Here is a 14,344-nt window from a genome sequence, read left to right on the forward strand (position 1 = left end):
TGAATTTTAAAGGTATTGTTAGAAAAATTATTGTTTAAAGAAAACAATGAAGGCCAAGTGTCTCATTTAAGCCTCTCGGGGCCATGGTATCCAATTTAAAAATCAGCTTGCCTCTGCTCGTTGGCAACAGCAAGCAACCAGTGGCCAAGCACTTCTTGACTGCCAAACATGGAGTAGCTGATCTGAGGTCAAGAATAATTTACCACATACCATATATTAGAGGAGGAAATAGAGGCAAGGTATGTGGTAAATTATTCTTGACCCCCAATCAGCTACTCCATGTTTGTCATCAAGAAGTGCTTGGCCACTGGTTGCTCGCTGTTGCCAACGAGGAGAGGCAAGCTGATTTTTAAATTGGATACCATGGCCCTGAGAGTCTTAAATGAGACACTTGGCCTTCATTGTTTTCTTTAAACAATAATTTTTCTAACAATACCTTTAAAATTCATCTTTAATTAAACTTATATACTTAGTTTTCTTATTGAGTCTTAGTTATCCCTCCTATCTTTAAAATGGCTTTGGTTAATGAATTTTACAAAATACGTAAGCATATAATAATAAGAGATTTAGCAAGAATACTCTATAGCATAGTGAATTGTGCGCACTAACTAACAGAGGAGAAAGAGCCCAAATTGATTTGATTATGTATTTTATTTATATATGTCAATAATTGTGTTTGTAATTTACATTAAAGACGATGTCATGTTTTGATTTGTTTTTAGGTTGCCACGGCAACGAAGGGGATATCGGGATCGAGGGCACCTGAGTGGCACGGCTGATGACGTCACGGTGATGCGACTCAGATATCATGTGGCACGCTGCTGGTGAGTGTCAGGAGGCCGTACTGCTCAGGTGAGTAAGATCTTAGACCTAATTAGTAATCCTGTGGGGTATATATAGATATTGTGTATATATTGTGCATATATCCTTTGTAATGGGCACCCGCCCGAAACGCTGTTGGATTACAGAAGAGTGTTTTACCAGACGCTGAGTGCCACCAGTCTTTCTTACATATATATATATATATATATATATATACACACACACACACGTATGTATGTATGTATGTATGTATGTATGTATGTATGTGTGTATGTGTGTGAATATACACAATTGGGGAAAGAGCAGGGTCTGGCAATGGTAACATAAATGCTGGACAATGGTCTGTAGCTGCAGCGTCTGTAGGGATGTTACAACTGCTGATCTGGAGGTTAGTAGCCACTCCTGTCTGGAGCAGGTACAGTATAATGTAGAGAATGTGATTGACTTATAAAGAAGTAAATTATGTAAGTAGTAAAGAAGTTCTGGCAAGTTATTTTTTATTGCAATTTATAAGCTCCATTGTACATTGTATTTACGTAGTGTTTATGTCTGTTTACAGAGAGCTGTGTCAGAAGAACAGGAGAAAATTGAAAAGCATGTCAAGGCTTCAAAAAATAAGGACAGTTCAAAACCCCTGGACAAGCCTGAGCAGTAAGAAGTCCATTAAATTACATTTTAAATGCAGACATGCGAACATAGGGCCTCATTCAGACCCACTCGCAAGTGGCTGTCCGCTCGCAAGTGGGTCGATGGTGTGCACTGCGCATGCGCACGACGGAGGGAGCTCCGTCGTGCGCATGCGCCAGATGCGACGAGCGAAGGACTTTCCTTCGCTCGTTGTGTCTGATCAAAGGGGGCGTGCTGTCGATGTTGATTGACAGCACGCCCCCTTTGGTGGGCGTGCCGGGGGCGTGCCTGCCAGACGGAGGCGTTCCCAAGGGAACGCCTACCGTCAGAAGCCGGCCCCACTGACATCACTAGTGATGTCAGTGGGAGTGATTTTGGCTCTGATAGAGCCAAAATCACTCCAGGGCTTGTGGTCGAAAAACCCGACCACAGGCTTCTGGTCGCACTGGCGATGGTCGCGATGGTCAAGACCATCGCGACCATCATCCTGCATGCTCGTATGTGCTGTGGGTGGTGACCCACAGCTATACGAGCGTCCAGGAGGACGGCCCTCATTCAGAGCGTGCGCTCTGCTCAGACCGTCCGGCTCTGAATGAGGGCCATAATCAGTTAGAGATGTATCTGATTCAGGATATCCTCTTTGCTTTGTAATGGCATTAACATGGACTCAGAAAATAAGTTCATACCAAGCATACTTTTTACATCTCTATCTACACTATATGGACAAAAAATATTTGGCCAAACCTGTTAATTATTGAATTCAGGTGTTTTATTCAGACCCGTTGCCACAGATGTATAAAATCAAGCACCTAGCCATGCAGTCTCCATTTGCAAACATTTGTGATACAATATGGGTCGTTCTGAAGAGCTCAGTAACTACAAGCATGGTACTGTGATAGGATGCCACCTTTGCAATAAGTCGGTTTGTGAAATTTTATCCTTGCTGGATATTCCATGGTCAATTGTAAGTGATATTATTAGAAAGTGTAAGCATTTAGGAACAACAGTAACTCAGCCATGAAGCGGAAGACACGTAAAATCACAGAGCGGAGTCAACTAATCACAGAGCGGAGTTCAGCGGAGCGGAGTTCAGCTAATTCCATAGCTGAAGAGTTCCAAACTTACACTGGCATTAATGTAAGCACAAAAACTGTGTGACAGGAGCTTAAGGGAATGGGTTTCCATGGCCGAGCAGCTGCATGCAAGCTTCACATCACCAAGTCCAATGCCAAGCGTCAGATGGAGTGGTGTAAAGCACACTGACGCTGGACTGTGGAGCAGGGGAAATGTGTTCTGTGGCGTGACAAATCACGCTTCTGTGTTTGGCAGTCAGATGGGAGAATCTGGGTTTGGCAGCTGCCGGGAGAACATAACCTGCCTGACTGCATTGTGCCAACTGAAGTTTGGTGGAGGAGGGATAATGGTATGGAACTGTTTGTCAGGGTTTTGGCTAGTGCCCTTATCTCCATTGAAATGCAATCTTAATGCTTCAGCATACCAAAACATTTTGGACAATGCTATGCTTCCAACTTTGTGGCAACAGTTTGGGGAAGACCCTTTTCTATTTCAACATGACTGTTTCCCAGTGCACAAAGCGAGGACTATAAAGACATGGTTTGATGAGTTTGGTGTGGAAGAACTTGACTGGCCCACACAGACCTCAACCCCATCGAGCACCTTTGGGATGAACTGGAATGGAGATTGCGAGCCAGGCCTTCTCATCCAACATCAGTGCCTGACCTCATAAATGCTCTACAGAATGAATAGGCACAAATTCCCACACGAAACCCTCCAAATTCTTGTGGAAAGCCTTCCAAGAAGAGTGGAAGCTGTCATAGCTGCAAAAGGGGGACCACCTCCATATTAGACTATATGTATCTGCATACAATGTCATTACAGTACCAGGTTGGTGTAATAGTCAGGCTTCCGAATACTTTTATCCATATAGTGTGACACACACACACACTATATATATATAATAAAGTTTCCAGTTCAAGGGGCTGTGTATTAGTTCGGGCCAATCTCTTGAACCGCTGGATAGATTTGATGGGCTTTTCACTATTTTATACAGCATTGGTCAAGGAAGGTTTAGGTGTATGAACCATTCATCTGTGAGAAAAGGAGCAGAGTAGTGATGATTTTAGTGAAGCAGTCACAGAAAATAATCTTGGACCAAGCTCTATACAGGAACTGAAACATTGAAACACTGGCGCTGAAACATTGTTGTGATGTGTTAGTGACTGACTGCTGCTTCAAGGGAGAGGGCTGTGCTCTGATTGGCTCTCTGAGACAGCAGTAGCCTAGAGGGGAGGGAGTCAGGGACTGAGCAGGGTTATGTCTGAGGCAGTCAGAGTGAGAGACAGCTTCCAACAAACCAATGCCCTGATGCAGACACAGTAGTCAGGAAGGAGCCAGGGGAGGAAAAGCTATCAGGAATTAAAACAACCATCAAAACACCATTGACTGATTTCCATTCAATGGTTGCAAACATCGGATCACCACAATCAAATGGTAAAAACAATACTGTCAGAACAAAAACATTGTTGGTTAGTCACCCTCGGATTTCGATGTCCATCACAATGCTGATCCTGCAGGCGGATTCTGGCCACCACTCCTCCACAGTGGAGTGCTCCCTGTCTAGTGTGATGTTCTCGCTCAGCCACACACCCTCAGTGAACAGGAAGCACCTCCCAAGGAAATCAGCACTGTTATTGGACAGGGGCACCACAACAAGGAAGCTCAATAGGAAGCCCAGCAAATACAGAGTACATTGTGCAAAGAGGACATTGCTCATCACTATGTTTGGCAACTGGACCCCACCAGCTGCAGGGCAGCAGCAGTGGAGGTGGTGGTGACACTGGTGAGATGCAGGTGACAGGAGTAAAAAGCAGGGGATTGTGGTGACATGGCAAAGGTTGTTACAGTATGAGATGCAGGGGGTTGTGGCAAGATGAAATTGCTCCCGTGCATTATTATGATTCATTCCAGATTAATTCATTTCAGAATGTACATGAGGAATCCTGAACCAGCCAATTGTTACTCTTGTGTTAGCAAAATAGTATGACTGATTCCTCATAATAATTAAACTGGATGTATGAACTTCATTTCAGTTTGATAGAAACCACTTGTTACCATTCTGCTGTTTATTATTTTAGATCTTCTGATTGGATACTTGTTGCCCTAACAACAATAGGCACTAAATAGACAAATAATTTGAATAGGTTTCAATGTGACATATTAATATGATCACATCATAAAGTTGTTGCCTGCACTTTGATGCTATGAATCACCTGTTACACCATGTCCCAAAACTTCTCTATTGGAGATTTGGTAACTGTGGAGGCCATACTGAAAACATTGTCATGTTCATTGAATTAACTTGAGGTGACATGTGATTTGAGGGGTTGGGTACGGGATCCCTGCAGTCAGGTTGCTGATGGTCAGAATATCGACAACAGTCAGAATGCTGACAGAATTTTTTAAATATACTAACCATTACCCTAACCCACCTTTCCTACAACCTAACCCTAATCCTCCCCTCTCGCAGCCTAACCGCACCCCTGCAGCCTAGCCCTAACCCTCCCCCCAGTGCCCAACCCTATCCCTAACCTTAACCCTAATACTTACCTTCGGGACTCTGGAACCAGGATTCTGTTAGGATCTGCAGGTAGTGGATCATCTTGGTGGCAGTTCCCAGTCTTGGTTACTACTGGAGACTGCATCTAATCCTGTTTTGTCTGTGTTCAGTTCAAAGCCTGTCATTCCTGTCTGTATGTGTGTTTTTCTCAGGTGCTACTAATCATCTGCTGCTCTGCAGATCTCAGGTGCACACCAGCCTATGATTAGGAATTACTCTCTGCTGGAGATGGCTCTGATTGGGTCCTCCACTCTGTGCCGGTTATACTGTCTAAACATCAGTACACAGACTTCCAAGCTGCACCAGTGCACAGACTGTTTCCTGGTTTCGAAGCCGCACCAGTGCACAGACTGTTTCTCGGCTCCCAAGTCGCTACATTGGCCTCCGGCCACCACAGGTACTCAAAACACACTGTCATAGAGCAGGTGCAGAACCCGGTGCAGGTCCTGGCTGCGCAGATCCAAGTCCTGACCCAAAAGGTCCAAGAATTATCCCTCCGAGTTGAAGATGCCCACACCTCGGCCACCTCTTCTAACATCAGAGAGTCTAAGGTTAATCTGCTAGACCGGTTTTCGGGTGATTGGAATCAATTTCTGAATTTCAAAGAGAGCTGCAAGTTATACTTTAGGGCCCGGCCGCTCTCCTCGGGGTCAGAGACACAACGGGTCGGGTTCATAATCTCCCTGCTCCAGGGCGACCCTCAGACCTGGGCCTTCAATCTGCAGCCTGGCCATGCGGCATTACAGACAGTCTGGGCTTTTTTCAAGTACTTGGCCTCTTAAGTGATGACCCAGATAAGGCTGCACTGGCCAAGTCCAAGCTGCGCTCCATATGCCAAGGCCAATGGGCAGCGGAAGATTATTCATCTGAGTTCCACTGATGGGCGGTAGGCTCTTGTTGGAATGACCCTGCTCTGCTCAGTCAATACCGTCTTGGCCTGTCAGAGGCAATCAAGGACATCCTCGTCCAGCACCCAACTCCAGGGACCTTGGACGAGCTCATTGCTTCAGCTCTATGGATTGACCATCGTCTCCATAAATGCAGATGTGAGCAGAACCTCCCGGTTCATTCTCCTCATCCATCTGCTGCATGGGCCCCAAGTATCGATCCTGAGGAATCCATGCGATTGGGTGCCTTCCATTTGCCTCCTGATGAGAGACGTCGTAGACAGATTCAGGGCCTCTGTCTGTACTGCAGCAGTAAGAGTCACACCCTTAAGACATGCCCACTGAAGTCAGGAAAAGCCAGGACCTAGCTGTACAGGAGGGGTTACATCTAGGTCTGGCCTCCATCTCCTCCAATAACTCCATACTACTGCCAACCACTGTCCAATTTCCCCAGACTTCTCTCTCTTTATCAGTCTTCCTGGACAGCGGAGCTGCGGGAAATTTCATGTACCGGTCCTTCTTCCTTCAGTCTGGTCTACCCACTGTTCCGCTTGAAGAGGAGATACCCATTCGTGGCCTAGATGGAAGACAGGTCTCGAGTGGGACCATTAAGTTCTGGACTCCATCCATCCAGTTCTCCGTGGGCCTACTGCACTCTGAAAATATTTCATTTTTTCTCCTCCAATGCCCACTGGAGCCCACTTTCCTCTGACTTTTTTGGCTAAAGACCCAAAATCCCCTCGTGAACTGGAGCATGGGGGATATCAGACGATGGGGTTCCACCTGCCAACTTCATTGCCTGTCCTTACCAATCAGAGCTGTGCAACCCCATCCCTCCGGAACTATCAACCAACTGCCGGTTCCATATCAAGATTATGTTGATGTTTTTTCCAAGCAAAAGTCTAGCTCTCTACCTCCACACCGGCCTTACGATTGCGCCAATCCAGTTGCTTCCTTGGGTGAAGTTACCTAAGGGCCGTCTATACTTGCTATCCATTCCAGAGACCCAAGCCATGGAGGAGTATATCAAGGAGGCGCTAGCCAATGGTTTCATCCGGCCATCCAAATCTCCAGTAGGTGCAGGGTTTTTCATCGTGCAGAAGAAAGACGGCTCTCTCCCACCCTGCATCGACTACCGGGACCTGAATAATATCAGTCAAAAATTCTTATCCTTTGCCCCTCATCTCCGTTCTTTTTGACCAACTCCGGCAGGCTGCCATCTTCCCTAAAATCAACCTCAGAGGAGCATATACCCTTATCTGGATAAAGAGCGGGGATGAGTGGAAGATGGCATTTAGTACCCATACAGGACACTATGAGTACCTAGTGATGCCGTTCGGCTTGGCAAATGCACCTGCTGTCTTCCAAAATGTGATTAACAATGTCCTCTGGGAGTACTTGGGAAAGTTTGTCATGGTATACCTGGATGATATCCTCATCTTTTCATCATCCATGACCGAACACCAAGGCCACGTCAGACAAGTCCTTCAAAAACTCAGAGAGAATGTTTGTTTCCCAAAGCCGAGAAATTTGAATTCCACAGGTCACATTTCTAGGATACGTGATCTCACCACATGGATTCTCCACGGATCCAGAAAAAGTCAAGGCCATTCAGGAGTGGGTCCAGAGCCCACCACACTCAAAGCGATCCAGTGCTTCCTTGGCTTTTCTAACTATTATAGAAGATTTATTGGGTCCTTTTCATCCATCGTGGCACCGATTGTTGAACTGATGAAGAAGGATGCCGATACTGCCCACTGGTCTGACAAGGCAGTACACGCCTTCCTGAAGCTCAAAATTACAGTCATCAGCACCCCGGTGCTCAGTCACCCTGATCCTGACCTCCCTTTTGTGGTTGAGGTAGATGCTTCAGAGATTGGTGCTGGAGCAGTCTTGTCTCATAGGGATCCAACCGATGGCAAGCTTCACCCATGTGCCTTTTCTCATGAAAATTCTCTTTGACCAAAAGAAACTATGATGTACTGTAGGCAACCGTGAGCTGTTGGCCATCAAATGGGCTTTCGAGGATTGGAAACACTGGCTGGAGGGGGCCAAGCATCAGATTTCCGTGCTCACGGACCATAAAAACCTGTCATATATTGGCGCGGCGAAGAGATTGAATGCCAGACAGGCACGCTGGGCACTTTTCTTCACACACTTTAATTATTCTATTTCATTTAGACCCGGTTCCAGAAACATTAAGGCAGATGCCTTGTCCCGAAGCTTTTCTCCCCTTCAGCTCCTGCCACCACCTGGCGCTTACCCGAAGTCTTGCCAAAGTCATTCCTGCTCATCAGACTGAATCTCCTACTGAAAAATCTTCACACCTCCTCTTCAAGCCTGAGAGGTTCAGACGACAGGTTCTCTTGGACTTTCATGCTCAACGGGCATTTGGGCATCCAGGTATCAACAAGACCACTGAACTTCTCTCTCACTCAGTATGGTGGCCCTCCTTGTCTCGTGATGTCCGCGAGTTTGTTCTGACCTGCAAGACCTGTGCCCACAACAAGACTCCTTGCACCACTCCTTCGGGTCTCCTGCTGCAACTTTTGGTTCCCAAAAGACCACAGACCCATATCGCAATGGTCTTTATTGTGGATCTCCCACTTTCAGCAGGTTGCTCCGTGGTCTGGACTATCGTGGACAGATTTAGTAAGATGGCCCATTTCGTCCCTTTGCCCAAGTTACCATCAGCAAAAGAACTGTCCAACCTGTTCATTCAACATGTCTTTTGGCTCCATAGGCTTCCGGTTGACATAATTTCAGAGGGACGCAGTTCATCACAGGGTTCTTGAGACACTTCTGCTCCTCTTTGGGCATTCATCTAAGTCTCTCCTTGGGTTACCATCCGCAGTCGAATGGGCAAACAGAGCACGCCAACCATATGCTGCTACAGTACCTGTGATGCCACATTTCAAAATACCATAATGATTGGGCCTCACAAACTACCATTGGCTGAGTTTGCCTTTAATAATGCCTGCCATTCTGCCTTGGTGATGTCTCCATTTTTCTGTGTCTCTGGACTACATCCCAGGGCGAACTCCTTCGACGCAAGCTTCGCCACGGCCAGTGACCCACCTCCTACCTCCAGGTTCCATTGCATTTGGTACAAGGTCCATTCTAACCTACTTAAGGCTTTGCATGCACCTTTGGCAGAGGAGATCTGGTATGGCTCTCTACCACAGATATCAGGTTGCATCAGCCTACACAGAAGCTGTGTGCTAAGTTCATTAGACCCTTCCGCATCATTTCACAGGTCAACCCGGTGACCTTCAAACTCCAGTTACCTGCGTCTTTGAAGATCAATAACTTCTTCCACTGTTCCCTACTCAAGCCATTCTGCACATCCACCAGATTCGAGGGTCCTTGTGCTTCCAGACCCACACCAGTGGATGTTCAAGGTCAGGAGGAGTTCGTGGTTGAGAAAATTCTGGAATCTAGGATCTCTAGGGGTCATCTGCAATTCCTAGTCCATTGGAAGGGCTATGGACCCGAAGAACGTTCATGGGTTCCAAAAAACGCCTTCTTACCAGGCTGAAGAAGGTGTTTTTCCAGGAGTTTCCTTTTAAACCAGGCTCTAGGGGTTCTTCAACCCTGCATCAAGGAGGGGGTTACTGTTAGGATCTGCAGGTAGTGGATCATCTTGGTGGCAGTTCCCAGTCTTGGTTACTACTGGAGACTGCATCTAATCTTGTTTTGTCTGTGTTCAGTCATTCCTGTCTGTCTTTGTGTGTGTTTTTCTCAGGTATTATTAATCATCTGCCTCTCTGCAGATCTCAGGTGCACACAAGCCTGTGATTAGGAATTACTCTCTGTTGGAGACAGCTCTGATTGGGTCCTGCTTTTCTTAAGTTACAGCCAGCTCTGCACTCTGTGCCAGTTATACTGTGTAAACAGCAGAACGCAGACTGTTCCCCAGCTTCCAAGCTGCACCAGTGCACAGACTTTCCTGGCTTCCAAGCTGCACCAGTGCACAGACTGTTTCTCGGCTCCCAAGCCGCTACATCGGCCTCCGGCCACCACAGGCACTCTAACCACATCCTCGGCACCTTGCCTCCTAAGCTGCATCATTGGATCCCAAGCCACAACATTGGCCTCTGGCCACTCAACTGGCTCTCCAGCCACACCATCGCCACCTTACCGCACCAACGGCTCTTAAGCCACATCATTGGCTCCCAAGCTGCAACATCGGTCTCTGGCCACTCTACTGGCTCTCCAGCCACATCATCGGCACCTTGCCGCACCAACGGCACCTTAGCCGCACCATCGGCTCCATAGCCACACCATCGGCTCCCTAGCCACACCATCGGCTCCCTAGCCACACCATCGGCTCCCTAGCCACACCATCGGCGTTCCGCTGCACCGTTTGTACTTTGGACTATTCTTTTATACGTTCATGCCTGTTTTTTGTGACAATAAAGTCACTTACTTTGATTTCACCCTACGTCTCCTGGTGTCTCTCTTCTTACGGAATTCTGGTCGTCTGGACCCCCAGACAACCGTAACAGATTCAGAATGCCATCAGGATTCTGGCACCGGGATTCTGACCTCCAGGATGCCCATTACATCCTGATTTGAGCCATGGCAGGTTATGCTGCTGGAGGGAGAAAATAGACCAGATTGCAAGGAACAAAAATCTTCCTTATAATCAACAAATAAAATGGTTTAAAACATTGCAGTCCAGTAGCTCCTTTCCCATGACAAATTATGGGGAATAACAGAAATTTGGCGAGTTATGAAAACAGAAATTAAAAGGACATGTTTCATCAATATTCATATAATTTACAGGTTTATCCTGAGACAAAACATGATTTCCAAATTCTGGCATCAGCAGAGTAAATAATACATCGATTTGAGAATATCCAAATTCATGACAACAGCTCTATACAGGGCAATTCTATTTACACAACCACATCTATAGTATTTCCACTTATATACCTTCTTACTGCCTGCATTGAGTTTAAACTCATGTGCTGTATTCTACATTGAAATTGTGATTTCTGCAGTTTTAACATAGGTTGCACAATGAGAGTACAACTGAATGTTCTAGTGCTGAGGAAGAAAGTAAAGAATGCTTCTGCTGCAGACCGGGAAGCGGCAGGGCACGTTGTTGTTTACAACATAGCAGCATGTCCCTGACAGGCTACGGTGCTGTGATAGAGCATGGAGAAGAGGAATGTACCTGACCACTGACTAGATGTCAGCGGGGGATGTGTGATGTGGTTAGAGCTTTCCGACGCCAGTGGGAAATCAGCCGTGCACAGCTGACACTCCCCTCCTTCCTGTCCTGGATGTACATTTTGCCTGTCAGCTTTCTTAGCAGGGAGCCAGGTCAGTGTCCTTGATTGTCTGGCCTTAAATAGACTGCAGTATGTGAAACACCTCTTCCATCACATGTGGGAGTGTCTGACATGTGTTCATGTTTAGTGATCGTTGTCCAATTAAAGTTACCTAATTTGCATAGATTGCTAAGTGTATATATACCTCCTAACTCATTCAGGAGTGTGATTAAATGAATCACAGCTGATAACCATTTTATACTCAAAGTTGATCTCATTCCTCTGGAAGAAAAAACACACAGAGGAGGGGAGGAGAAGCCAAATAATTCCGCTTTTACACCGGAGCTAAAACCCGGGTTATTGCAGAGTTAACCCGGGCAGCTACCTGGTGTAAAAGGGGAGAGGGTTGGATCGCTGGGTCGAGTGACCCGGCAATCCAACCCAGGTAAATAGCAGGGTTTAACACGGGCGTAGCCCGTGAAACCCTGCTGTGAGAACAGCGCACTCTGGGTCACGATGACCTGGAGTGCGCTGCTAGCCGGCCGATTGGTTCGGCTTTAGTGGTGCTTGGAGATGACGTCATCTCCAAGTGTCCACTTTCACGCCGGGAAAGCCGGGTCTATGCAGACCGGACTCCGGTGTGAGCGGCGCTGACTCGGGAATATCCTGGGTCAGCAACGGCTAAATTCCGGGCCTGATCCGGATAGGAACCCTGTTCCAACTCCGGGTCAGACCCGGAATTTTGGAGGAAAAGGGGTATTATTTGGACAGTGTATCCTCCCTTTCTGCATGTAAAATGCCAGAATTAATGTCATGGGCAAAACATTCAAGTATCCATTATTACATCTTATTCAGCATCAGATAGGTTCCAAGATATTCAAGACGACATTTATTGTTTCTGGTAAAACAAAAAAATATATATATTTCTTTGATACATCATTATCTTATGGTTCTTATAATTGGACATTTTACTTCTATGTGAATCACAACAAATTAGAACCTATTAGTCAAACAGGAAAAACACGAGGAAATAGATTACAAAAGAAGGAAATCTTCTATGCATTATGGTATTTATATCCCTCAGCTGAATAGGTGAGTAGTAATTACTATTCCTTGGGAGCGTGTTTTTCTCTGCCGCTATAGTATATGGGATGACCTGCTGTCTTATTGCACAGCAATAAGACAGCAAATGGACGCAATATAATTTTTTGATGGTTGCTATACAATAAGATTGCAGGAGGACCTGCTTCACCATCGCATAGCAAGCGGACACAATATACAGGCTTATGTGTGACAGTACTATGTAATGCACAGCAAACTTGTGGAATTGTGATGTTTATGTAATAATAACACACTCCCAAGGAATAGTAATTACTACTCACCTATTCAGCTGAGGGATATAAATACCATAATGCATAGAAGATTTCCTTCTTTTGTTATCTATTACCTCTGTTTTTCCTATTTGACTAATAGGTCAGGATCTAATTTGTTCTAATTTGTTGTGATTCACATAGAAGTAAAATGTCCAATTATAAGAACCATAAGATAATGATGTATCAAAGGAATATAATGTTTTTTTTGTTTTTTTTACCAGAAATAATAAATGTCTTCTTGAAATATCTTGGAACCTATCTGATGCTGAATAAGATGTAATAATGGACACTTGAATGTTTTGCCCATGACATTAATTCTGACATTTTACATGCAGAAAGGGAGGATACACTGCACAAATAATACCTCTTTTCCACCTAAAACCCAGGTCCGACCTGGGTTTTTGGACATGGTTCCAATCCTGGTCAGATCCAGGTTAGACCCATTTACACTGCACCTTCGATCTGGGTTACTACCAGGTCAGCCCTGTTCACACTGAACACAGGTCTGCCCTGCTAAACCTGTGAGATCATAAAAAGTGGGAGGTGAATGCCCCACAACCACCAATCAGCTCATTTTAGGCGTGACCCAGGTCAGATAACCCGGGTTGCACCGTTTACACTGCACCATTACTCTGGTCCATCCTGGGTCCAACCCTGGTAGCTACCTGGGTTGGATTGCTGGGTCACTTGACCTGGGTTATTTTTCAGTGACCCTTTTACACTGAGCTGCGACTCGGGTAGACCCAGTAAAAACCCAGGTTTTTGCTCTGGTGTAAAAGGGGTATAATTTGGCTTCTCCTCTCCTCCTCAGTGTGTTTTTCTTCCAGAGGAATGAGATCAACTTTGAGTATAAAATAGTTATCAGCTGTGAATCATTTAATCACACTCCTGAATGAGTTAAGGCCCCCATACATCAGAGATTGATTGTGGCAATTCTGCAATCTGCAATCTATTGAAAAAGGGAAAGATTTTTATACACAATCGATTGCAATTGCAAATCCACTTAGCAATCTATGCAATTAGGTAACTTTAATTGGACAACGATCACTAAACATGGACACATGTCAGACACTCCCCCATGTGATGGAAGGGGTGTTTCACATACTGCAGCTTATTTAAGGCCAGACAATCAAGGACACTGACCTGGCTCCTTGCTGAGAAATCTATGTACGCACGTCCAGGACAGGAAGGAGGGAGTGAGTGTCAGCTGTGCATGGCTGATCTGAATAAGGTCCAGAGTTCTAATCCGGATCAGACCCGGAATTTAGCCGGCACCGACTCGAGATATTCCCGAGTTGGCGCCGCTCACACCGGAGTCGGGTCTGCATAGACCCGGCTTTCCGGCGTGAAAGTGGACGCTTGGAGATTACCTCATCTCCAAGCGCCACTGAAGACGGACCAATCATGACCCGGAGTGTGCTGTTCTCACAGCAGCGTTTCACGGGCTACGCCCGTGTTAAACCCTGCTATTTACCTGGGTTGGATTGCCGGGTCACTCGACCCGGCGATCCAACCCTCTCCCCTTTTAAACCAGGGAGCTGCCCGGGTTAACCCTGCAATAACCTGGGTTTTAGCTCCGGTATAAAAGGGGTATAAGTAGTGCTGCGATTTTTCACTTACCTTATCCATGGTGGATGATACAAAATTACTACATTGTGTTTATGAATGTTTAAACTGCAGAAATGACGATTTCAATGTAGAATACAGCACATTGGTTTA

The 14,344-nt window shown here is 45.9% G+C and overlaps 1 protein-coding gene across 2 annotated transcripts in view; it reads left to right on the plus strand.

The window, feature by feature from the left end:
- FMN2 (formin 2) overlaps positions 1–14,344 on the plus strand; it is a 414,500-nt gene that overhangs the window by 248,585 nt on the left and 151,571 nt on the right. For both annotated transcript variants that reach the window (XR_015880159.1, XM_088481581.1), the window contains exon 9: positions 1,382–1,473. Coding sequence is in view for 1 of the 2 variants with exons in the window: in XM_088481581.1 (XP_088337707.1) it covers positions 1,382–1,473 (92 nt within the window). In the remaining variant the exon portion in view is untranslated. The remainder of the gene's footprint in view (positions 1–1,381; positions 1,474–14,344) is intronic.

Source organism: Taudactylus pleione, unplaced genomic scaffold, assembly GCF_031769625.1.
Source record: "Taudactylus pleione unplaced genomic scaffold, aTauple2 ptg000275l, whole genome shotgun sequence".
Taxonomy (NCBI): Eukaryota; Metazoa; Chordata; class Amphibia; order Anura; family Myobatrachidae; genus Taudactylus; species Taudactylus pleione.